Source organism: Bombina bombina, chromosome 3 (genome assembly GCF_027579735.1).
Source record: "Bombina bombina isolate aBomBom1 chromosome 3, aBomBom1.pri, whole genome shotgun sequence".
NCBI lineage: Eukaryota > Metazoa > Chordata > Amphibia > Anura > Bombinatoridae > Bombina > Bombina bombina.
Genome location: NC_069501.1, coordinates 205,517,571 through 205,545,094, shown reverse-complemented (window position 1 = coordinate 205,545,094; position 27,524 = coordinate 205,517,571). Strand labels below are relative to the sequence as shown.

The window sequence follows — 27,524 nt, the reverse complement described above, 5'->3', positions numbered from 1 at the left end:
TTGATGTAAAAAAGGTCCCAGAGACAGAAGGTCCACATGACAAGGTAACCTCCACAGAGGGTAGGAGGACATTATTATTAGATTCGCAAACCAAGTCCTTCGTGGCCACGAAGGAGCTATTAGAGTCACTGGAGCCTGCTCTTGCTTGATGCGAGCCACAGGAGGAAAAAGATATATGCGATTGAACCTCCATGGAACCGTTAATGCGTCTACCAATTCCGCTTGAGGATCCCTCAATCTTGACCCATATCTGGGTAGCTTGGTATTGAGACGAGAAGCCATAAGGTCTCTCTCTGGAATCCCCATCTGAAAGTTATCTCTGAGAACACCTCGGGGTGGATAGCCCACTCCCCCAGGTTAAAGGATTGTCTGCTGAGGAAGTCTGCTTCACAGTTGTCCACCCCTAAGATGTGAAACGCGGAAACAAGACAGTTTTCACCCATTGAAGAATTTGAGACACCTCTATTATTGCTAGGGAACTTGTTCCTCCCTGGTGGTTGATGTAAGCCACAGCATTATATTGTCTGATTGGAATCTGATATATCGGGCAGAACAGAGCAGGGGCCATGCCCTTAGAGCATTGCAAATTGCCCGAAGCCCCAAGATATTGATCAGAAGAGATGATTCTTCTCAGGACATGCATAGTTGTAGAGGTCTGAGATAGAATCGAGCAAAAGGAATAAATGCCCATGGAGGACACCATGAGACCAATTACCTCCATGCACTGAGCCACCGAAGGACCTAGTGTGGTCTGAAGGGACAGACATGCTGCCAATAGATTTGAGCGTCTCTGATCTGTCAGAAAGATCTTCATGGATAATAAGTCTGATAATTGCAAGAAAAAAAAACCCTGGTACTGGGAACCAGTGAACTCTTTTCTATGTTTATCTTCCATACGTGAGTTCGGGGAAGACACAGAAGTCTTATATCTTGCTAAAAGAAAAGATGGAGCTTGAACTAAGATATTGTCCAGGTACGGGGCTACAGCAATACCCCGAGACCTGACCACAGCTAGGAGAGCTCCTAAAACCTTTGTTAAAATTCTGGGAGCAGTAGCTAAGCCAAATGGCAAGGCTATGAACTGGTAATGTTGGTCAAGAATGTGAACCTCAGAAACTGAAAATGATCCTTGTGGATCTGGACATGAAGGTATGCATCCTTTAAGTCAGTGCTTTCCAAACTGTGTGTCGTGACACAGTGTGGTCAGCAGCAGTGTGTAGGTGTGTCCCAGCTTCAGCACAATTTTTTTTAAATGTTTTTTTTTAAATTTTATTTTAGTTTCCGACTTTACGCCTGCCTGCCATCCATATCACGTGGTTGACACGTGATTGATACCTAGTGGGTCACAGATCATCTTAACCTATTGGTGCAGCTCAGCGGGAACTGAAACTATTCCCATTGGCGGCACATTGGCTCCTGACTGCTTGTGTAGTCTCCTCAATCGGCTCATGACTGCACGTGTAGTCAGTGAGTGGGACATCAGTGTGTGGCAGTAGACAGTTGGACTCTGAGGGCAGCAGCTTAAATGCTGAGCTGAAGTCAGAAGTCAAAGTGTTTTTTTTTTTTTGCAGCTAGCTCCCAGTAGTGCATTGCTGCTCCTGCTCTTTATATATGGATAGTAAGTTTAAAGTTTTAGTGGAAGCTTAAAAATGCTTGATGATGAAATGCGAGTGTCTTTATCTAATATTCCACCAAATATTCAGAAACTGTGTTCATCCCATCAACCTCATACATCCCATTAAAATAGTAAGTAGCTATTGGCGATATTCATTTTTTTTTTTTAATTCTTGCACACTTACATACTGTTACTTGTAAATACATTTTGCTATTATATAATTTATGTATGTGTCCGTATTAACCTCCTGTTTGCTAGTACAACTGAATTACTGTGTCACGAAATAATGTAGATCTACAAAATGTGTCACCAACATGAAAAGTTTGGAAAGCTCTGCTTTAAGTCAATAGTGGTCATGAACTGCCCTTCCTGGATCAAAGGAAGGATGGACCTGATAGTCTCCATTTTGAAGGAGGGGACCCTGAGAAACTTGTTGAGACATTTTAAGTCTAGAATAGGGCGATAAGTTCCCCTTGAAGGGTAAGGAAACAAATCTGGTCTTAGAAACCATATCTGCGGACCAAGACTTCAACAAAAGAGCTCTAAGCGACAAAACCTGAAGCCTTAGCATTCAGATTGACAATTTGCATATTAGCATCACAAATAAAGGAGTTGGCTATCTTGATAGCCTTAATCCTGTCCTGTATATCCTCCATGGGGGATTCAACTTCAAATCACACCAGTAAGTAGCAGCACCTGCCAATGCTGCCACAGCGGCCGCTGGCTGAAATAGGAGGCCCATGTGTTGAAACATCTTTCACAAATAGCCTTCCAACTTCCTATCTATGGGATCTCTAAAAGAGGAGCTATCCTCTAGAGGGATAGTAGTACGCTTGGCAAGGGTAGAAATGGCCTTGTCTACCTTAGGAATAGAGTTCCATAACTCTAAATGTGATTCAGGGACCAGAAACCACTTCTTAAAAGGTAGAAGAAGGGGAAAAATGAGTTCCAATCTTTTCCAATTCTCTAGAAATAGTTTTCGCCATTTGAACGGGTACCGGAAAGGTTTCAGGAACCTTCTTCTCCTCATAAACCCTATATAATTTAGGGATAATAGGTTGTTCAGGAAGTTTAGCTTCCGGAACTACTAGGGTAGACAATACCTCCTTCAAGAGAAAGTGGAGGTGTTCAACCTTAAACCTAAAAAACTTGTTTCCTTAGGAGTAGGAGATTTAATTTCAGATAACTCTGACTTCAAAAGCTCACCTTCAGATGCAACCGAAGTTAGATCATCCTCAGAAAGGTGAGACAAACTAGCTAACTCAGACTGAATAGAGGTGTTAACACCCAAGTCAGTGGAACTATGCTTAACCCTTCTCTTACGTTTTCCAGAGATAGGCAAAGCATTTAATGCAGCTGATACCGCAGACTGAAGCTGTGAAGTAAAGTCTGCTGGCAAAAAATTACCTCTAACCGGAGATAAATGTGTGCCGCAGGGCACTGCCTGTGTCATAAGGTTAAAAGGGGACTGTGACTGCAGAATAGGCATCTCATTGACAACAGAGTCCTGAGAGGTAGAAGGCTCAGAGCACATAAAAGTACCAGGGGATAAGCCAGATTTAGACCCCCTTCTTGGTCTTTAACACAGAACATAAGCAGACAGAACAGAATTGTGCAGGTCGGCAAACCATAGTCTCCTCACAATATGACACTATGACATGCATTTGTCACAGTGATTGCTGAAACAGAACCCTCTGAGGGATTAATATCAGAGTCCTTCATAGCGGGTATAAGGTCTCAATATTATATTTCCAAAAATAAAAAATGTTTAACACTTAGTGTGACTTCTCTACCCTCAGCCTTGGCTGAGGTACTCACCACCTCCTAGCTAGACAAGCGTGACCGGAAAGAAGTCAGGATCTCTCCCAATGCCTGCAGTGAACTCGTTATGCTGACCACTACACAGGAACACACTTCCGACCAGCTTCAGAAAAAAACTGCGCCCTTGTCACATGGTGTGCATATATAGACCGCCCCCAAAAAGAAGAGAAACACAGCGAAGCTCAATATCAGCTTTGTAGCAGTAAAAAAGGCCCAAGTGGGAAATTTTCCCAAACTGTCCTGCATCGTCTGTCAATGTTCTTAATGATCCCAAAAAACCTTACACATGTGCTCCAGTTGGCAAGGTGTTAAGCAGCACATATAGATTAGCCCCAACTGTTCAGTAAATAACCTCCATATTATAAAAAGGTATTAAATGTCCCCATATCCGGAAGAGAATAAAGTATCACACTGTGAACTGTTTAATTCAATGTCCCCATAACCTCAGGGAATTTGCAGCTCACTAGGCATAATTCCTCCAGGATTAAAGCTGTGGAGCAGGCACAGCGCTTAAAGGTTGACAGTCTCACCAAACGCATCTGACAGGGACCTGAAGATAATGAGAAAACAGTGTAAAGCGTTAACACTGATTTCTCAGGAGGTGATAGCTTTAAGTCTAGATAGTGATCAGAGATTGTTCCCTGCAACATCTAGATCCAGCGTTTACCACAACTCTCACTGAGAGGATTACATGGTTACTCAAAAACCCAGTCTATACTTGAAGGGACCATACCCATTAATGGACTACAATTTTCTTCTAACACTTCTCTGCCATACTCCTATAGTAATGAAAGGCAAAGAATGACTGGGGGATAGGGGAAGTGGGAGGGGTATTTATAGCCTTTGGTTGGGGTGTCTTTGCCTCCTCCTGGTGGCCAGGTGTTGATATTCCCAACAGTAATGAATGGAGTTGTGGACTCTCCCTGCCTTTGGAAATAAATGAACATTTTAGCACATGTATCTCCGACTGCTGCTTGGCAGATACTGCCTATTGTTTACATAGCTATTATTTAGAGACACAGCAGTTCTCAGTTTCAGGTTAGGTGGTGTTTATACAGGCAAAAACAGTCATTTGTAATAGCAAAATAAAGGTAAAATTTGTAAACAACTTAATACATTCATGTGAGTAAAATACAGTAGATCAATGGTGACATATTAAAGGGGATAATAAGTTACAGTACAATACCCTTTAATGATATTTAGGTGATGGTAAGGTATAAGCTGTTTTGTGCATTGTATTGAATAAAACTTAAGTTTTATTTTGCAAAATAATCATTAAAAAAAAAAGTTTAAAAAAAAAGTCTAAATATTTTTAAAATAATTAGCTTACAGATTCTTTTCCATGCCTGTCCCCTTGAAATCTTGCTTTTTATGTTATGACATTATCTGAAAAGCTGTTAATCTACCCACAAGACATATTGGGCATGCACAGCAGTAAATAGTGAATCAATACTAGTAAGTATAGTGACTCACTGCTGGCATAGGACGGGAGCGTGTATTGCGTTAAAAGAATAGAGTCGGGGAGCCACTCTTTATGTGACTAGAGTAAAGCAAGGTGAATGAAGGGGCGGATAGTACTGGTAGGAGACTATTTTAGATAATTTCTGCACTTATTTTGATTATTTAAAGGGACATTAAATCACTAAATATATGCTAGATAGAATAATGCAGTCAAAGAAAAGATTAGTCTGAGAATAACATGTAGATGTATTTTTAAAGTTTCATTAGTTGTTTAAATATTGAAAAAATAAGTGTAAAGTTTTAGTGTCTATAAAATAATGGGAGCTCCCATGTTGCAACTTAGTTACCTTCTCTGCTGTGGCCAATTAGGGACAGTAATAAATAGTTTACTAGAGTGTGCAGCCAATAGCTGTGTGGAATATAACAGTGTTTTGCACTTCCATTTCTAACAGGAACTGAATTGCTCACAATTTCAGAAGTATATTGTTTATATATATATATAATTTATCACTTTATATTACCATCTCACAGTGTTCAATGTCCCTTTAACAAGAAAAAAAACGAAAAAGTGCTTTATGCCCAGTAGGTAAAGAATGCATAACAACGTTTAAATTATGCATTCTTTACCACCACTTTAACAGACCAATAATTTTCCTACTGATTTGTGCAATTTATTTTGAAATCACTTCAGGCCTCACTACAACAATAATACAGGTACATAATAAAAATGGAAATAAATATAAACAAACAGTTTGTGTTCTCTTTACCAGAGAGACTGTTAAGTGCAATTTATAAGTGAAACAAACTCGTACCTTCATTGAAAGACTGTATAAAATCAAGGGCATATTTCACAATTCGTCTCATTTTGTCAAGTATATCAGCTCTAAGAACTCCTTGAGGCTGTGGCCCCACCTCAACACCTTTTAAAACAAGAAATTCTTTTGTTAGCAGGAAAATACAGAGCTGTCACCTTACACTTTATTTTCCTGTGTCATCAACCAGCCTTAAAAACCTTTGAGGCTGGTTGATGACACAGCTAATGCATAGGCTGAGTTTACATTGCTAGTGCAAAGCCAAAGCTGAAAAGTGTTAACAACTTCCATTTTTCTTTAGGTTTACCGCTGCACTACAAAAAATAAATAAAAATGTAGTACCTAAACTGGGTACTGGCAGACAGCTGACAGTACCTAAGATGCCTCACCCCATTAGGAGGGGAGGGTTAGAGAGCTGTTTGGGAGGGATCAAAGAGGTGGGATGTTAAGGGCGATCCTACACTGCAGAAAATAAATAAATACAACAAATTTATATAAAAAAATAAATAAAACACTAAAACTTAATACTGGCAGACTGTCTGACAGTACCTAAGATGGTGGTTAGGAGCGTGGGTGGTGGGGGAGAGCCGTTTGGCAGAGATCAGGAAGATGGGAGGTGTCAGGTGGGAGGGTAATCCTTACACTAGAATAATTATAACCCTTGCCAGCTACTTAATTAACCCCTTCACAGCCAAGAATTTTAGACGTATAGTGCGCAGCTGCAATTAGCAGCCTTCTTATTCCAAAAAGCAATGCATATATGCTACTTCTGAACAAAAGGAATCCCAGAGAAGCTTTTACATCATTTTGTGCTATAACTGCATGTGCTGTACTTAATTTATTTCAGTGAGAAACACAGTTTGTTAAAAAGTTAACTTTTTTTATATATGATCGCATTTTGTGACAAAACAGTTGCATGAAATATACCAAAAGGGTCCTAGCTTAAAACCTTCTACTAAAAAACAAACAAAATACAAAGACCTATTTCTCTTTAACCCCTTAAGGACCAAGGACGTACAGGGTACGTCCTACAAAAAAGTCACGTAGGGACCAAGGACGTACCCTGTACGTCCTCAGGGTTTTCAAGCACTGGAAGCGATTGTGATCGCTTCTAGCTGCTTTCATGTTATTGCAGTGATGCCTCGATATCGAGGCATCCTGCAATAAAAAAATTTAAGCATCTGATGCAGAGAGAGCCACTCTGTGGCCCTTTCTGCATCGGCCAGCGATGGTGCTGATCGTTGGCGAGTGGGAGCCATAGCAGGGAAGTGGGTGGGCGACCCATAACTGTTGCCTTATCCGGATCCGGTTCTTGAGTGTCCGATATCGCGCGGGAGGTGGGGGCTTGCGCACACGCACACATTTACAGTATGTAAGGAGGGAGTGGGAGGGTAGGGAAAAGGAGGATGAATAAAACATTTGTAAAGTGATCGGGGAGGCCTGTAGTGTATTGAGGGGGGGCGCTACACTACAGAAAATGGGGTGTTAAAGGAAAAAAAAGCAAATTTTTTAATAAACTGGGTACTTGCAGACAGCTGCCAGTACCTGAGATGGCGGCCATTAGGTTGAGGGGGGAGGCTGAGAGAGAGCTGTGTAGGGGGGTATAAGGGAGGTTGGGGGGTAATGGGGGATCCAACACTTATATATATATATATATATATATATAAAAGCACCTTTATTTTTATACTGGCAGACTTTTTGCCAGTACTTAAGATGGCAGTGACAATTGTGGGGGAGGGAAGGGAGCTGTTTGAGGGGGTGGGATGTGTCAGGTGGGAGGCTGATCTCTACACTAAAGCTAAAATTAACCATACAAGCTACCTAATTAACCCCTTAACAGCTGGGCATAATACACGTGTGGTGCACAGCAGCATTTTGCAGCCTTCTAATTACCAAAAAGCAATGCCAAAAGTCATATATATCTGCTATTTCTAAACAAAGGAGATCCTAGAGAAGAATTTACAACCACTTATGCCATGATTGCACTAACTGCAATTTCAGTGAGAAACCTAAAATTGTGAAAAAGTTAACAATTTTTTTATTTGATCGCATTTGGCGGTGAAATGGTGGCATGAAATATACCAAAATGGGCCTAGATCAATACTTTGGGTTGCCTACTACACTAAAGCTAAAAATTAACCCTACAAGCTTCCTAATTAACCCCTTCAATGCTGGGCATAATACACGTGTGGTACGCAGCGGTATTTAGCGGCCTAATTACCATAAAGCAACGCCAAAGCCATATACAGTATGTCTGCTATTTCTGAACAAAGGGGACACCAGAGAAGCATTTACAACTATTTGTGTCATAATTGCACAAGTAAATAATTTCAGTGAGAAAAAAGTTTGTAAAAAAAGCCAACGATTTTTTTTATTTAAACGCATTTGGCGGTGAAATGGTGGCATGAAATATAACAAAATGGGCCTAGATCAATACTTTTGGTTGTCTACTAAAAAAAAAAAACATATACATGTCAAGGGATATTCAGGGATTCCTGACAGATATCAGTGTTCCAATGTAACTATCGCTAATTTTGAAGAAAAAAAAAATGGTTTGAAAAAAAAGCAAAGCGCTACTTGTATTTATTGCCCTATAACTTGCAAAAAAGCAAAGAACATGTAAACATTGGGAATTTCTAAACTCAGGACAAATTTAAGAAACTATTTAGCATGGGTGTTTATTGGTAGTTGTAGATGTGCAACAGATTTTGGGGGTCAAAGTTAGAAAAAAGTGTGTTTTTTCCATTTGTTCTCATATTTATTAATTTTTTTATAGCAAATTATAAGATATGATGAAAATAATGGTACAGTAAATGAGTAACAGGAAAATTACAGCTAAACACAAACAACGCAGAAATGTAAAAAACATAATTTATGTAAGAACTTACCTGATAAATTCATTTCTTTCATATTGGCAAGAGTCCATGAACTAGTGGCGTATGGGATATACAATCCTACCAGGAGGGGCAAAGTTTCCCAAACCTCAAAATGCCTATAAATACACCCCTCACCACACCCACAATTCAGTATAACGAATACCCAAGTAGTGGGGTGATAAAATAAGGAGTAAAAAGGCATACAAAAAGAGGAACTGGAAATAAAAATGTGCTTTTATACAAAAATCATAACCACCATAAAAAAGGGTGGGCCTCATGTACTCTTGCCAATATGAAATAAATTAATTTATCAGATAAGTTCTTACATAAATTATCTTTTATTTCATGTAATTGGCAAGAGTCCATGAGCTAGTGACTCTTATAAATTTCAATAAAAAAACTTAAATCATAAGCAGAAGAATCAAACTGAGACAGCTGCCTGAATAACTTTTCTACCAAAAACTGCTTCAGAAGAAGCAAATACATCATAATGGTAAAATTTTGTAAAATGTATGCAAAGAAGACCAAATTGCAGCTTTGCAAATCTGATCAACCGAAGCTTCATTTTTAAAAGCCCAAGAAGTGGCGACTGATCTAGTAGAATGAGCTGTAATTCTCTGAGGCGGAGACTGTCCCGCCTCTAAATAAGCCTTGTGAATCAAAAGCTTTAACCAAGATGCCAAATAAATGGCAGAGGCTTTCTGATCTTTCCTAGGACCAGAAAAAACAACACAGACTAGAAGTCTTCCTGAAAACTTTAGTAGCTTCGACATAATATTTCAAAGCTCTTACAACATCCAAATAATGTAAAGATCTTTCAAGAGCATTCTTGGGATTAGGACACAAGGAAGGAACAACAATTTCCCTACTAATGTTGTTAGAATTCACAACCTTAGGAAGAAATGTAAACAAAGTTCGCAAAACAGCCTTACCCTGATGGAAAATTAGAAAAGGAGACTCACAAGAGAGCAGACAATTCAGAAATTCTTCTAGCTGAAGAGATAGCCAAAAAAACAACACTTTCCAATAAAGTAGTTTAATATCCAAAGAATGCATAGGCTCAAAAGGAGGAGCCTGAACAAAACAGTGTATATCAGGAAGTTTAGCAATCTTTCTATGAAATAAAACAGAAAGAGCAGAGATTTGTTCCTTCAAGGTACTTGCAGACAAAACTTTATCCAAACCATCCTCTATGACAAAGTACTAAGCATTCAATTTCCATACCTCCAAATTTAGCGATTTGAGATCCTGATGGAAAAACGGCCCTTGGGATAAAAGGTCCGGCCTTATGTAAGCAAGTTGGTAAAACCAAGGAACTGCTAATGCATCCACCATCTCCGCCTGAGGATTCCTGGACCTGAAAAGGTACCTGGGAAGCTTCTTGTTTAGATGGGAAGCCATCAGATCTATTTTGGGGAGACCCCACATCTGTACAATCTGACAAAATACATCTGGATGGAGAGACCACTCCCTTAGATGTAAAGACTGACAACAGATAATCGGCTTCCCAATTGTCTACACCTGGAAAATGTATCGCAGAAATTAGACAGGAGTTGGATTCCGCCAAAGAAAGTATCCAAGATACTTCTTTCATCGCTAAAGGACTGAAAGTCCCCCCTTGATGATTGACATATGCCACAGTTGTGATATTGCCTGTCTGAAAATGAATGAATTGTGCTGTCAGAGACACCCAGACAGCTCCCCAAGCTGTGAGACTTGCATCTGTTGAAATCACAGTCCAGGCAGGACGAACAAAAGAGGCCCCTTGAATAATCCGATGATTGACTAACCACCAGGACAGAGAGAGTCGAATGTTGGGATTTAAGTATATCAACTGTGATATCCAAGTATAATCCCTGCACCATTGATTCAGCATGCAAAGCTGCAGAGGTCTCATATGAAAACGAGCAAAGGGGATTGCGTCCGATGCTGCAGTCATGAGACCTAAAACTTCCATGCACATAGCCACTGAAGGGAATGATCGAGACTGAAGGTCTCGACAGGCAGAAACCAATTTCATTTGTCTCTTGTCTGTTAAAGACAAAAGTAATGGACACTGAATCTATCTGGAAACCTAAAAAGGTGACCCTTGTCTGAGGAATCAGGGAACTCTTTGGTAAATTGATCCTCCAACCATGTCAAAAAACAACACAAGTTGATTCGTGTGAGATTCTGCTAAATGAAAAGATTGAGCCAGTACCAAAATATAGTCCAAAGAAGGAAACACCGCAATACCCTGCTCTCTGATTACAGATATAAGGGCACTGAGAACCTTTGAAAAGATTCTTGGAGCTGTTGCTAGGCCAAATGGAAGAGCAACAAACTGGTAATGCTTGTCTAGAAAAGAGAATCTCAGAAACAGATAGTGGTCTGGATGAATCGGAAAATATGAAGATACGCATCCTGTAAGTCTATTGAGAACATGTAATGACCTTGCTGAACAAAAAGGCAGAATAGTCCTTATAGTCACCATCTTGAAAGAAATGATTCAAAAACTTCAGATCCAGAACTGGTCTGAAAGAATTTTTCTTCTTCGGGACAATGAATAGATTTGAATAAAAACCCAGACCCTGTTCCAGAATTGGAACTGGTAAAATCACTCCTGAAAGCTCTAGATCTAAAACACACTTCAGAAAAGCCTGAGATTTCACAGGATTTGTTGGAACGTGAGAGAGAAAAAATATTCTCACAGCAGGTCTTATTCTGAAACCTATTCAATACCCCTGAGAGACAATATTCTGAATCCAATTATTCTGAATGGAACCTGCCCAAATGTCTTGAAATAATTTCAATCTGCCCCCCACCAGCAGAACTGGATCGAGGGCCGCACCTTCATGCAGTCTTGGGGGCTGGCTTTTGTTTCTTGTAAGGCTTGGATTTATTCCAACTTGAGGATGACTTCCAATTGGAGCCAGAGTCTTTAGGGGAAGGAGTGGTTTTCTGTTCTCTATTCTGACGAAAGGAACAAAACCGATTAGAAGCTTTAGATTTGCCTTTAGACTTTTTATCTTGAGAAAAAACTCCCTTCCCCCCCAGAAATAGTGGAAATAATAGAATCCAACTGGGAACTAAACAAATTATTACCCTGGAATGAAATAGATAGTAACCTAGATTTAGATATCATATCAGCATTCCATAGCCATAAAGCTCTTCTAGCTAAAATAGCCAAAGACATAGATTCAACATTAATCTTGATGATATCAAAAATAGCATCACAGATAAAATGATTAGGATATTGAAGAAAGCCAACAATGCTATGCAAATCAGAGTCTTTTTCCCGTTGTGCTAAGCTATCCAACCAATGGCAGGTCTGAGCATATAGCCAGAATGCAAATAAGCTTTCCTTTGATAAGATTTAATCTTCCTATCTAAAGGATCCTTAAAAGAGGTACTATCTTCTATAGGAATAGTAGTACGTTTAGCAAGAGTAGAAATAGCCCTATCAACCTTAGGGACTTTTTCCCAAAACTCTAATTTAGCCACTGGCAAAGGATACAACTTTTAAAACCTTGAAGAAGGAACAAAAGAAGTACCAGGCTTAGAGCATGCCTTAGCAATCACATCAGGAACAGGAAAAACCTCAGGAGTAGTCACAGGAGGTTTATAGACAGAATTTAAACGTTTACTGGATTTATTATCAAAAGGACCAGACTCCTAAATATCCAAAGTTATTAACACTTCTTTTAACAAAGAACGAATATACTCAATATTAAAAAGATAAGATGATTTATCAGTGTCAATGTCTGAAGTAGGATCTTCTGAGTCAGAGAGATCCTCATCAGAGGAGGATATATCAGTAGGTTGCCGGTCATTACAAATTTCATCAATATTATGAGAAGTTTTAAAAGACCTCTTACGTTTATTTGAAGGCGGTATAGCAGCAATAGCCTGCTGTATCGCCTCAGCAATATAATTTTTCATATCAACAGGGATATCATGTACTTTAGATGTTGAAGGAACAACAGATACTGTACAAGCACTTAGAGAAACCTTTTCTGCATGCAAAAGCTCATCATGACAACTGTTACATACTACAGCTGGAGATATAATCTCCACTAACTTACAACAGATACACTTAGCTTTGGAAGAACTGTGTTCAGGCAGCATGGTTCCTACAGCAGCTTCTGAGACAGGATCAGATTGAGATATATTGTAAAATGTAAAAAAGAAAAAATAACATTAAACAGAAATATCGTATTTCCACATATAGCAGTTTCAGGAATGGGAAAAAATGCAAATGCTAAAATTGGAAAAAAAAAAAAATAGCATAGCCCTCTGAGCATAAAGAAGGCAAGGAGCATATAGGAAGTGAGGTAAAATAAAACTAAATTTTCTGGCGCTAAGTATGACATTGATGTACGACGCAAAAGGAAGTTGAGAAATTTTTTAGCGCAAACAAACATCCGGAAATGATGCAACTCGCGTCATAACAAGCACAATTTCACGCCAAACAATCTGGCGTTAACTAAGATGCAGGAAATTACGAACTTGCATCATGACATTTGCACCCAAAAAATTTCTTGCGTCAAGAATGACGCAATAAATAACAGCATTTTGTGCCCTTGCGAGCCTAATTTGCCCACAAGTTTTCCAAAGAAAAAACAAGTCAAATTGAAAAAAAAAAAAGACTATACCCCAGGTAAGACAAACTTCTTAAAACATGATTCCCATAACGAAACTGCTGGACTGCAAAGGGGAATACACATAGACCTGACTCATGGCAAATATAAGTAAAATACATACTGTATATTTAAAACTTTATATTAATACATAAAGCACCAAACCATAGCGGAGAGTGTCTTAAATAATGATATATACTTACCGAAAGACACCCATCCACATCTTGCATATAGCCAAACCAGTACTGAAAGCTATCAGCAGAGATAATAGTATATAAGAGTATATCGTAGATCTGAAAAGGGAGGTAGGAGATGAATCCCTACGACCGATAACAGAGAACCCTTGAAAAGATTTCCCGCAAGGAAAACCATATAATCAAATAGGCGATACTCTCTTCACATCCTTCTGACAAACACTGTACTCTGAGAGAAATTAAGCTTCAGAATGCTTAGAAGCGCTTATCACAGAAGAAATAAAATAAAAAATAAAAAATCAAGCACAAACTTACTTCACCACCTCCATAGGAGGCAAAGTTTGTAAAGCTGAATTGTGGGTGTGGTGGGGGGGTGTATTTATAGGCATTTTGAGGTTTGGGAAACTTTGCCCCTCCTGGTAGGATTGTATATCCCATACGTCACTAGCTCATGAACTCTTGCCAATTACATGGAAAAAATACCTCTGGTCCCAAAAGTGGTCTGGTCACTAAAGGGTTAAATGGAGTGATAGAAAAAATGACAGAAATTCTTCAGTACTTTTAGCAAGTTTTTTTTTCTGGCATTACCAGTAGTGAAGGGTTTAAAGGGAAATTAAACCCAAAAAAATTCTTTCATGATTCATATAGAGCATATGATTTTAAACAACCTTCCAATTTATGTATATTATCTAATTTGCTTCATTCTCTTGGTATCCTTTAATGAAAAGCTTCCCTAGGTAGGCCCAGGAGCTGGGAGCTAGCTGCGGATTGGTGGCTGCACATATAAACACAAATATAAAATATAAATATATCATTGGCTTACTGATGTGTTCAGTTAGCACCCAGTTGTGCATTTCTGCTCTTTTAAAGGACCACTCAATGCAGTAGAGTTACATAATTAACAAGTGCATAAAAAAAAAAGACAATGCCATAGCACTTATTCTAATTTTCAAATAAGCAGTAGATTTTTTTGGGGACAAATTTATTTTTTTCTCCCATTTTCCAGCCCCCTCTGTATCATGTCAGCCAATCACTGACTAGTATACGTATACCCTGTGAGCTTGAGCACATGCTCAGTAGGATCTTGTTCCCCAAAAAGTGTAAATTTAAAAATACTGTGCAAAATTTGATAATGGAAGTAAAATTGGAAAGTGTCTTGAAACTGCATGTTCTATCTGAATCATAAAAGTTTATTTTGACTTTAGTGTCCCTTTAATAAAGAATACCAAGCGAATGAACCAAAATTGATCATAGAAGTAAATTGGAAAGTTATTTAAAATTATAAGCACAATTTAAATCATGAAAGAAAAATTTTGGGTTTCATGTCCCTTTAAGACCAATTTTCCTAACTCGTCCCGGACAATGTGATAACTGCACTTTACAAGCTCTGCGTGTGCATATATATGCCTGTCAGGGGTTTAATAATAGTGCTTATCCTTTATGCCAATACTCTCTCCTGCTCTTCGAAAGGCCAGGGACTATTTGTTTGTGACATAGGGAGTTGCCCCAATGAACGTATTAAATCTACGTTCATTTTGTGGTTTGGATGGTTTTGAATTTAATCTCTTATAGTCAAATGGTCAAGGTTATATACTGTATGATCATCAAAATATTGCATAGTCCATATAGGCCAACAATAGATTTATTGTAAGGATCTGGGGATGTGTGACACAGTAGGGCTAACCAATGTTGGTAGGTAATATGACCACAAAACTTTAGATCAGTCCTCATTTGGGTTAATATCATGGAAGGCTCATGTGTCTGTCAATAAGTATCATATGCCTAGCAAGATTGCACTGAGGTTTAAACTGGCACTATGTAACAACAGGCTTTTTTTTTTTTTGAGCCGTATAGATAGACACAAAAGTTGCACGTAAGGGTAATAGCGATCTGGGAGACTCCCCTTTCAGTCACTAGTGTGATGTCACGAACTGTCAGATCATTGCGGGTATTTCAGCTGGGGTGAGAACGCTGCACGATACACACTGGTTTGGAATGGTGTCCTAGAACGCGGTACACTAATACAGATTAAGGTGTGTATTCTATGACATTTGGTATGCAATAGAAATTATGTGTGTCAATGCGGACAGATACCATTTGGTTTAAACAATAAACACATGTTTATGCGACATCGTTATAATGAACTTATGATTATATGACAGCTGGGTTTGGTTTCACTATGTTCCGGCTCCCTAAATAGAGATACTTCCCCCTATGAAAAATCAGGACATTGTTCCTCAAAAGGATTATTGTTTGTAATTGTCATCTCCTGGATTGGGGAAAGTCTTGTTATACATACACACAGGTGTGGTGAAAAAACTCCCAAAACATTGAGTGTGAAAATGTGAATTCAATCAGTGGAAAAGAAAGTTATTCCAAAGTGTTAATAGTAGATATAGATCCCTCTGTGGGGTGATGTGTTCCTCTTTGGAGCCGAGTCGTATTTTCTTCCTATAACCTGTAAAAACATATAACAAATAGTGCAATACGGCTAAAAACAAAAGTTGGAAAAAGGAATAACGCTTACCAAATGACTTTCTTTTCCACTGATTGAATTCACATTTTCACACTCAATTTTTGGGGAGTTTTTTCACCACACCTGATATATATTTCTTTTTTGTTTTTCGTTTTTTGTACGTCTTGGACGTCTTTTGGAATCTTTTCCACACATTTTTTCACAAATTATATTTTTGAACACTCATTTTTTAATCATCACCATCTGGAATACGTCAGCTATTGGAACATTACTGACTGTTTTTAGTCAAGTCCTTATCGGTCCTTATACTCATAAGGTGCACCTTACAGAGCCTAGACTGAGCCTAATTTCCCACCTACATGGTGTTTTAATATGTGGTTTTAATATGTGGTTTTAATTATATATTGTGCTAACCATATATTGTGCTTTTTATTTAACCCCTTAAGGACCAGCGACGTACCCTGTATGTCACTGGCCTTTTTTTGGGACTTGATTGTTTTATAGCGTGGTCTTGCCACCAGTGTTGAGACTGCTCTATTCCACAAAGCCTGCTGGAGGGAGAGTATTAATAGCGTCTTTTTGCTAGACTTGTGCTATTATGTCCTGAAAAAACCCTTAATGACCAGTGACATACAGGGTACATTGTGGTCATTAAGGGGTTAAGTGTTTTACATTTATTGTGTAATTTACTTTGTATCTATCCCCCAAACAGGGATTTAGAGTCATTTTAGACAATCGTAATAAATTTTCACTTTTTACACTTAGCCTCCTTGGCGCTCTATACACTATTTCTCCTATCTTTATGTAGAGAAACAATTCTTTTTTTTAGATCCTCAGAGAGTTCTTTGCCATGAGGTGCCGTGTTGAACTTCCAGTGACCAGTATGAGAGAGTGTAAAAGCGATAACACCAAATTTAACACACCTGCTCCCCATTCACACCTGAGACCTTGTAACATGACACTGGGGAGCGAAAATTGCTAATAGGGCCCAATTTGGACATTTCCAATTAGGGGTGTACTCACTTTTGTTGCAAATGGTTTAGACATTAATGGCTGTGTTGAGTTATTTTGAAGGGACATCAAATTTACACTGTTATACAGACTGTACACACTACTTTACATTTTAGCAATGTATCATTTCTTCAGTGTTGTCACATGAAAATATATAATAAAATATTTACAAAAATGTGAGAGGTGTACTCACTTTTGTGAGATACTGTATATATATATATATATATATATATATATATATATATATATATATAGTACATACACAATGGGAAATTTGAGAAAAAGGTATGAACTGTTTGTAAAGTTTTTTGTTTAATAAAGAAAACTTTTGTGGATTACATAATGTCCTTTGAGTGCCCTTGTCTATGCCAATTTATATATATATATATATATATATATATATATATATATATATATATATATATATATATATATATATATATATATATATATATATATATATATATATATACACATACACACAGTTGTATGCAAAAGTTTAGGCACCCCTGACAATTTCCATGATTTTCATTTATAATTAATTGGGTGTTTGGATCAGCAATTTCATTTTGATCTATCAAATAACTGAAGGACACCGTAATATTTCAGTGGTGAAATGAGGTTTATTGGATTAACAGAAAATGTGCAATATGCATCAAAACGAAATTAGACAGGTGCATAAATTTGGGCACCCCAACAGAAATATTGCATCAATATTTAGCAGAAATAACAGTCTCTAGACGCTTCCTATAGCCTGTAAGGAGTGTCTGGATTCTGGATGAAGGTATTTTGAACCATTCCTCCTTGCAAAACATCTCCAGTTCAGTTAGGTTTGATGGTTGCCGCGCATGGACAGCCCGCTTCAAATCACCCCACAGATTTTCAATGATATTTAGGTCTGTGGACGAGGATGGCCATTCCAGAAGATTGTACATGTTCCTCTGCACAAATGTGTAGATTTTAAGCAGAGTTTTGGGTCGTTGTCTTGTTGAAATATCCAGCCCCGGCGTAACTTCAACTTTGTGACTGATTCCTCAACATTATTCTCAAGTATCTGCTGATATTGAGTGGAATCCATGCGACCGTCAACTTTGATAAGATTCCCAGTACCGGCACTGACCACACAGCCCCACAGAATGATGTAACATCCACCAAATTTTACTGTGGGTAGCAAGTGTTTGTCTTGGAACGCTGTGCTCTTTTGCCACCATGCATAACGCCCTTGTTATGACCAAATAACTCAATCTTTGTTTCATCAGTCCACAGCACCTTCTTCCAAAATAAAGATGGCTTGTCCAAATGTGGGTTTGCATACCTCAAGCGACTCTGTTTGTGGCGTGTGCGCAGAAAAGGCTTCTTCCGCATCACTCTCCCATACAGCTTCTCCTTGTGCAAAAAGCGCTGAATTGTTGAACGATGCACAGTGACACCATCTGCAGCAAGATGATGTTGTAGGTCTTTGGAGGTGGTCTGTGGGCTGTTTTTGACCGTTCTCACCATCCTTTGCCTCTCCAATATTTTACTCGGCCTGCCACTTCTGACCTTAAGAACTGTGCCTGTGGTCTTCCATTTCCTCACTATGTTCCTCACAGTGGACACTGACAGCTAAAATCTCCGCAATAGCTTTTTGCAGTATTTCCCTAAACCATAATGTTGAACAATTCTTGTTTTCAGGTCATTTTAGAGTTGTATTGAGGCCCCCATGTTGCCACTCTTCAGATGAGAGTCAAAGAGAACAACAACTTGCAATTGGCCACCTTAAATACCTTTTCTCATGATTGGGTGCACCTTTCTATGAAGCTCAAGGCTTAATGGGCTCACCAAACCAATTGTGTGTTCCAATTAATCAGTGCTAGGTAGTTACAGGTATTCAAATAAAAATGAGAAGGGTGCCCAAATTTATGCACCTGTCTAATTTAGCTTTGATGCATATTGCACATTTTCAGTTAATCCAATAAACCTCATTTCACTACTGAAATATTACTGTGTCCTTTAGTTATTTGATAGATCAAAATTAAATTGCTAATCCAAACACCCAATTATTTAAAAATGAAAATCATGGAAATTGTCAGGGGTGCCTAAACTTTTACATAAAACATATATATATATACTGTGTATATATATATATATATATATATATATATATATATATATATATATATATATATATATATATATATATATATATATATATACTGTATATATCATAAGATAAGGAAATTCATTACAACGATGTAGCATAAACATGTGTTTATTGTTTAAAACAAATGGTATCTGTCCGCATTGACACACATAATTTCTATTGCATACCAAATGTCATAGAATACACACCTTGATCTGTATTAGTGTACCGCGTTCTAGGACACAATTTCAAACCAGTGTGTATTGTGCAGCGTTCTCACCCCAGCTGAAATACCCGCGATGATCTGACAGGTTGTGACGTCACACTAGTGACTGAAAGGGGAGTCTCCCAGATAGCTATTACCCTTACATGCAACTTTTGTGTCTATCTATACGGCTCAAAAATATATATACTGTATAATTAACACCACCAATGTAAACTCACCCTTAATGTGGTTCTGTAACATTAAAATCATTACATTTTTAAGAAACTAATGAAATAACATTACATAAAATCCTAAACTATACTCATCTTATATGTACAGATTTGCAACATTTCAACATCACATAATCTGACAATTTTAAGTACATTTTAAGTACTGTAGAATGAATCAATATTTTTTTAAATCTTATAACACCTCCTGTTTTATAGTTCAATGTTCAAAACAACCCTTTATTAGATTTTTAAAGTATTGAGTATATTTTTAAACAAAGGATTATTTACTTATAAAAACATTTAGATTTTATATGTTATTGGATCCTTTCAATCTCAAATATATTGAGCAACAAAAGAACAAAATAATAAAGTAACAATCATAATTAATACACAAATATAAATTAAAGGGACAATCTACACTGATATTTAAATAGGATAGTTCAAATACTTGCCCCCAGATTATTTAGTTTTTGCCTGCTTCACAGGATGCAATGCACACTGGACTGTAATAAATTTCAAAATGTTGGCGCTGTTCTTACACTAAAGATGGCCCCTGAACTCCTCCTACAGCCGTTTTTTCACCACTGTTTTATTTCTCTTTTGCATCACTCTCGTGCCCGTGGTAGTCAATGTCACAACGTTGCATGATACCTACTGTGCATGCGCACACTCAGGGCCGCTACTAGAAATTTTGGGGCCCCTGACTTAACCATTGATCAAGGCCCCCCCCCCCCCTTTGACTTGTGCAATTTTTGACCAAGTGACTAAAACGTATATATGCTTTTTATTCTTAAGTGTAGTCAAACTTGGAAATGTTGTAAAGGCAGTAACACAGAAACACACAGACACACTCATAGACTGAAACACACATGCACACATATAGACACTCTAGCAGACACACAAAGAAACACACAAAGACACTCAGATACAGACACCCAAACAGACACCCAGCACTTGTTTACATTGATCTGACAACAGTGACAAGTAATGAGGTAGACTACAGTTTTGTCAAAAAAGGAGATTTACAAAACAAAATATGGAGTTCTGATTATCTTTTTGTCAAGGAAGATGCCAACTAAATGATGACAACAGCATGCAGTGGCTGAAAGAAAGGGCCATGAACTGCCTAAACAATCATTTAAAAGGTTAAATGGTGGATTGGTGACTTCCGGAAAGGTCTCATTAGTCTCAGTCTGTAGAAAGATGTGAATAATCAGTAGTATGGTGAAAATGTCCTAAAAAGGAACAGACAATGGACACACACAAACTCAAACACAAACTTGCACATACACCCAAGGAAACACCGACAGAGACAGCTTCAGAAAACAGACAAAGACATACAAACACACACAGAGAGAGACACCGACAGAAAACACACAGACATACACACACAGAGAGACAACCACATAAAACAGACATACATACACACACACCCTCACTGAGACATCCACAGAAAACACACAGATATCCACACTCTCACAGAGAGACACCCACAGAAAAGGCACAGACATAAACACACTCAAAGAGACACCCACAGAAAATGCAGACATACACACACCCTCACAGAGACATCCACAGAAAAAACACACAAAGACATACACACCCACCCTCACAGAGGCATCCATTGAAAATACACAAATACATAAATACACATACCCTCACAGAGACACCCATAGAAAAAGCACAAAGACATACGCACAGACCCTCACAGAAAGATCCAAAGAAAAAAAAATACATACACACTCATAGAGACACAAACAAAAAGCACAAATACATTAACAGAGACACCCACAGAAACACTCTCAGGAGGTAAAATTTCTGCACGCATGCATAATAAAAAAAATGCAGAAGAGATCACTTTTTAAAGAATCATATTTGTAAATGAGCAAACAAAAATAATTCTGTGAATTCAAAATTGTACATTAATGATCTAGGTAGATGGCTAGATGAAGAAAAGTACTTTTAAAAAGGTTGACATATGTTTGTTTGTTTTCAACATTTTCCCCAACCAAGAGCACCACTTCAAATATGGTGTACAAATGTTTCCATCTGTCAGCTGTAATTATGGATTTTGAAAATGCTGTGCTGTTGTATATGGTCTTGGTGGAACCATAAGCTGTGGTACTCAGTCTCATACCATTAGATATGGTTAAATGCAGGATTTAGGCTTGTTTGTATGTATTTCAAAATTAAGTCAGCTGTAGTGTAAACTGAACAGTGTTACATTAACCTGCCTCATATCAAACACTGAGCAATCTTAGTCTGAGAGTAACATTTTATGCAGATGTAACAAATATTAGATAAAATGCCTCCTTGCATCTGGAAAGTCCTTGCATAAAGGGGCAGTAAACTGGAATGTAATAATATATATATATATATATATATATATATATATATATATATATATATATATATATATATTTATTTATTTATTTTTTAATAAAAAAAAAAAAATCATATCTGCCAAAAGGTCACCTACCATTTTTGTATTGAGGAGGAAACATTTCTGCATAGCTTTAAATATAGAATTTCTACAGCATTGTCAAATAATCATAAATACACTGCTGCATATTGGAAAATTGTTTTTATGGACCCCCTTCCCCACCATACAACTTCTACTACACTAAAGTTAGAATCCAAAATTGCGCAAAGAAATAAAAAAAACATTTACTAAGCAAGTCCTACCTCCTCTGCAAATGAAAGTCTGCCATCTGACTAAGGCACACACTGTACAAACTTAAGTGCCAAGTCTGTCTCACACTGTGCATAGTGGTTTAGTACACACTCAGAAATTCTCTTAAATGCTAATGCTTTACTCCTTGTAATAACATTTCCCATGCTCAATAGCACTCTGCTGCAGCACCCTCTGGTGGCTGCCAAAATTTATTTTTTTAAAAATAGTTGTTCTTGCCTCATGGGGCCCCCTGAACCTTTGGGCCCCTGACAGGAGTCACCCCTGTCACCCCCTGATGGCGGCCCGGCATACTACCCAATACTAGCAGGGCAATACCGGAAGAGCTGGCGAGCATTTTTGGTATTGGACCAGCTCTTCCAGCTGCATGCAACTTTTGTGTTTTGCTCTGCTGTATTTGCTGCTAGAGTGAGCTGCATTGCTATGTGTCACTGCCATATGCAGTAGTGTTCACATTTAAATTTGTTTTCTTTATTCCATAATAGTAATGCCATGTATATTGTGCTTGTTTATATAAACAGACCTAAATATATAAAAAATAAAATTACCGGTAAAAAAATGTTTGCCAATAAAATGGTGCTGCCATGAAATACAATCCGATGTTGTCTGATGCAGCGTTACTCATCCGTGGGAACTAATGTGATGCCCTGTAACGTTCCGGATATCACACGACCGGTGACATCACTGTGGGCAAAAAACGCATGCGCAGAACACAGGGCACGCACGAGAAAGATTATTTGCAATTCTACCTTAAATTGAGGGATGTAGATACTGTGCTGTAACAGGGATGTGAAGCCTAGGCAGAGTTAAAGGGACACTAAACCCAAATGTTTTCTTTCCCGATTCAGATAGAGCATGCGATTTCAAGCAACTTTCTAATTTACTCCGTCTCCTATTATCAAATTTTCTTTGTTCTCTTGCTATCTTTATTTGAAAAAGAAGGCATCTAAGCTAATGAGCCAGCCATGTTTTGGTTCAGACCCTGGACAGCACCTGTTTAATGGTGGGTGCATTTAGCCACCAATCAGCAAGCACAAACCAGGTTGTGAACCAAAAATGGGTCGGCTTCTAAACTTACATTCTTGCTTTTCAAATAAAGATAGCAAGAGAATGAAGAAAAATTGATAATAGGAGTGAATTAGAAAATTGCATGCTCTATCTGAATCATGAAAGAAAAAAATGTGGGTTCAGTGTCCCTTTAGGTGGCCATCTTTACTTTGAGAACAGCACAAAACATTCTAAAATATATTGTACTCCGTCGTGGACTGCAATCTGTGAAGCAGGTAAAAAAGAATATTCTGAGGGTAAGTATTCCAACTATATCACTTTATTATCAGTGTAGACTGTCCCTTTTAAAGCAAGAGGGACCATTGTGTATATTAACTTAAAGGGACAGTATACACCAGAATTGTTATTGCTTTAAAAGATAGATAATCCCTTTATTACCCATTTCCCAGTTTTCCATAACCAACACAGTTATAATAATATACTTTTAACCTCTGTTATTATCTTGTATCTAAGCCTCTGTAAACTGCCCCTTTTTTCAGTTCTTTTGACAGACTTGCAGTCTAGCCAATCAGTGCCTGCTCCCAGATAACTTCTCGTGCACAAGCACAGTGTTATCTATATGAAATACGTGAACTAACACCCTCTAGTGGGGAAAAACTGTTAAAATGCAATCTGAAAGAGGTGGGCTTCAAGGTCTAAGAAATTAGCACATGAACCTCCTAGGTTAAGCTTTCAACTAAGAATACCAAGAGAACAAAGCAAAATTGGTGATAAAAGTAAATTGGAAAATTGTTTAAAATTACATGCTCTATCTGAATCATGAAAGTTTATTTTGGCCTAGACTGTCCCTTTAATTTACTGTGTCAACACTTTCTTTACATTTGTAAATTAAAGCACATTGAAACTGACAGGTCTACAAATTAAAAGGGACAGTCAAGTCAAAATTAAACTGATGATTGAGATAGGGCATACAAGTTTAAACAACTTAAAATTTATTTTTATCATCAAATTTGCTTTGTTCTCTTGGTAGTCTTAGATTTTCACAGTTAGACACAGCTAGTTCATAAGCTCATTCCTGTGGAGTTATTTATGAGTCAGCACTGATTCGCTAAAATGCAAGTCTGTCAAAAGAACTGAGATATGGGAGCGGTCTGCAGAGGCTTAGATTCAAAATAATGATGGTAATCACAGAGATAAAATGTGTATTAATATAACTAAACTGAGGAATGGATAATAAATGGATTATCTTTTTAAAAGGTCCAAATTAAACTTTCATAATTCAGATAGGGCATGTCATTTTAAACAACTTTCACATTTACTTTTATCATCAAATTTGCTTTGTTCTCTTGGTATTCTTAGTTGAAAGCTAAACCTAGGCAGGCCCATACACTAATTTCTAAGCCCTTGAAGGCCGCCTCTTATCTGAATGCATTTGAGTTTTTCCACAGCTAGGGGGCTTTAGTTCATGTGTTTCCTATAAATAACATTGTGCAGTTATTTAAGAGTCAGCACTAATTGCCTGAAATGCAAGTCTGTCAAAAGAACTGAAATAAGTGGGCAGTCTGCAGAAGCTTAGATACAAGGTAATTACAGAGGTAAAAAAGTATATTGGTTATGCAAAACTGGGGAATGATAAATAAAGGGATTATTTATCTTTTTTAATAACATTTTTGGTGTTTACTATCCCTTTAAACAATACAAAATGTCAAGTAGACTGTCCCTTTAATGCATTCTACTAAAACAGTTACTCCTTACACATATATCTTAACAAATGATGACTGTAAGCTTACCCAGGGGATGCTTTGCTATAGTGCGAGTAGAAGCATATTTCATGGAAGGAAGCTCAAGTAACAACACAGGGCAGGGCACTGGAGCCATGAATTTCTGTAACAAAAACACTTAGTCATGTTGCCATAATTAAGAATCACTAAACACATTTAACAGGTTTGACAGAGGCTGTCACTCACACATACTTGATTTTAGTTTGATATTGCGTGACATTTGAACAGCTGTGCTCACGGTTTTTGTTTTGGACAAAATCACACTCAAGCTGAACCCGACTCCTCAAACAGATAAATAAAAACAATCCCTTTTTGCTGTTTCTCTTAAAAACGAATTACTCTTTTGTAATCAGACAATTTGTTTTAGGATAATTCATAATTAAATGCATTTCATGGTGATAGCAAAATGCCTGCTCTTGATAAATCTTTCTCAAATAGAACTATACAAGTCATAAACTTAAAAGAAATGGAATTGTAACACTGGTGACACATTAATGATACTTGTTTAACCCCCACAAGGGGTTTAAACACAAACTAAAGTACTGTTCGGGACCCGCAGACCACTGCTGGTTTGTGGGGATTAGCGCTAGACGTGTGCGTTTCGATTCGTTCCGAATCCAAATTCGGACGAATTTGTTAAATTCGGATCGATTCTAATTTCTGAATTACGGTAGTACCGAATAAATTCGGATGGCCATGGAGTACAATAGTATTGTACAGTATATTAGGTCATATCACTCTGCTATGGGGCTATGGGTTACACCTAATATACAGTACATAATACTAGTCTAATACACAGCACATCCCACCTAACATACCGAATTGAACCGAATCCAGCCAAATTTATTCGAATCCGAAACTAATTCATTAGAATATTTCCGAATTCGAATCGATCCGAACAAATCCGAATCGAACCAAATTTTTCGACCATGCACAAGGGACATAAAACTGTTTCTTTCATGATTCAGATATAACATACATTTTTTAAACAACTTTCCTATGTACTTCCTTTATCAATTTTTCATTGTTTTCTTGCAGGAAGGTAAGTTCAGGAGTGGGCACATGTCTACAGCACTATTTCCTGTCATGTGACAACATGGGGTAGAAAAATGTTATATACTGCTTAGGTTCTTTTTGAAACTTCTTCTGGTATCGCTCAAACCCATGACTTGCCATAGAAAAATATAGGGACAGAAAAGCAGATAAGAAAAATATTTTCAGTGTATTTTATTGAGCAAAGCTATCAAATAGTTAATAATAGTTCCATAATAATTTTACCTGAATATAATGAATCATCTGAATTGTAAAGTCATCTTTAGAATCCTCAAGAATGAGTGTGGCACCCATGCATGACGTTGTATTGTGAAGGTCAAGTATCACGTCATACGCATCATCACTTCCCTTGGGCCCAAATATTGAGTTGATATACTGAGCTCTCTTCACTTCATAAGGCAAGTTCACAGAATTCTCTTTCTTACTATATAAAGTAGAAACTTATTAAGCTACAAAAAAAGTCATTATTATGTTAATCTCAACTATAAATAAAAAGCAGTATAAAAATTAACACACATTGTACACTATAAAACCACTCATTTGCCATGCTTCAAAAATGATGTGCTCGATAGTTTTCTTATTTGGATTTATTTTCTGTAAATTATTTCTCTGTTGGTAAATTCAGCTGAAACCATCAGGCTTTTATCTTTTTGTTTTTCATCTTGTACAGCTTTATATCTCTGTATGTGGTTAGTTTAGTTATAGAGAAGTCTAAGGCGCTTGTCTGGCAGTGGTCTTTGTTCTTTCCTCGCTGAACTGGCAATAATATTGCTGTGAGATGCCAGTTCCAACTTATTTCAGCAAGAAATGTAAGTGCATTAGCTTGTCTCACAGAAGATTACAATGTGAAGCACAGATCAGTGTGTTAGTTTTGTAATGGGAAAGTCACTAAAATGGCCAAGGTCGATCCATTTATTCATATTTGAGGATTTTAAAAAGCAAATTCAATGATTAAAAATAGACGCATTTCACAAATAAACATATGTACTAAATAATGAAAATCCTTGGCTGCCAGAGAAGACTACAATGCAATGGTTTGACATGCACTGTGTCACTCCCAGGTGTAACTAAAAGTTGGGCATTCCAGAGGAAAATCCTGTAGTTCTTTAAACAGGTACTTTTGAGTGACCCAAGATAATTAAGTGTTTCATCCATGCAAAAGGATCACTAATGCAACAATATTAAGCGTGTCATTTTAACATTAGAATGTTCCATTAATTAGAAATATTGCATAAAAAGTGACTACTGGGTTAACCTATGAGGGCAGATAACCTGAGTGCTCTTCCAGCCTATACAAAGCTTTTCTCTTTCTTGTGCATAAGAATATAGATACAGGATAGGGATTTGTTTGTGGCTCTTTATGAATAAACAGTATATGTATATACAGATATATTTGCATTCATACATTTGTATCTGAGGGACATAGTTATCACTGTGCCGATTATTTCACTGGGCTCAAACCCCAGATCTATTAGGATCATAGCAACACCCAAGAACTCCTAAATAATCTGTTGTCTATTTAAGTTACAGCTTCGAACATTAAATGGA

At 37.6% G+C, this 27,524-nt stretch overlaps 1 protein-coding gene and 1 long non-coding RNA gene across 3 annotated transcripts in view; one reads left to right on the top strand and one right to left on the bottom strand.

The window, feature by feature from the left end:
- ASPA (aspartoacylase) overlaps positions 1–27,524 on the bottom strand; it is an 87,959-nt gene that overhangs the window by 47,365 nt on the left and 13,070 nt on the right. For both annotated transcript variants that reach the window (XM_053706090.1, XM_053706091.1), the window contains exons 4-6: positions 26,202–26,400; positions 24,933–25,026; positions 5,710–5,817 (exon numbers count right to left, since the gene is read on the bottom strand). In XM_053706090.1, coding sequence (XP_053562065.1) covers positions 5,710–5,817; positions 24,933–25,026; positions 26,202–26,400 — 401 coding nt within the window. The remainder of the gene's footprint in view (positions 1–5,709; positions 5,818–24,932; positions 25,027–26,201; positions 26,401–27,524) is intronic.
- Positions 1–27,524, top strand: part of LOC128653044 (uncharacterized) — a 52,472-nt gene that overhangs the window by 12,558 nt on the left and 12,390 nt on the right. The gene's annotated exons all lie outside the window — the stretch shown is intronic.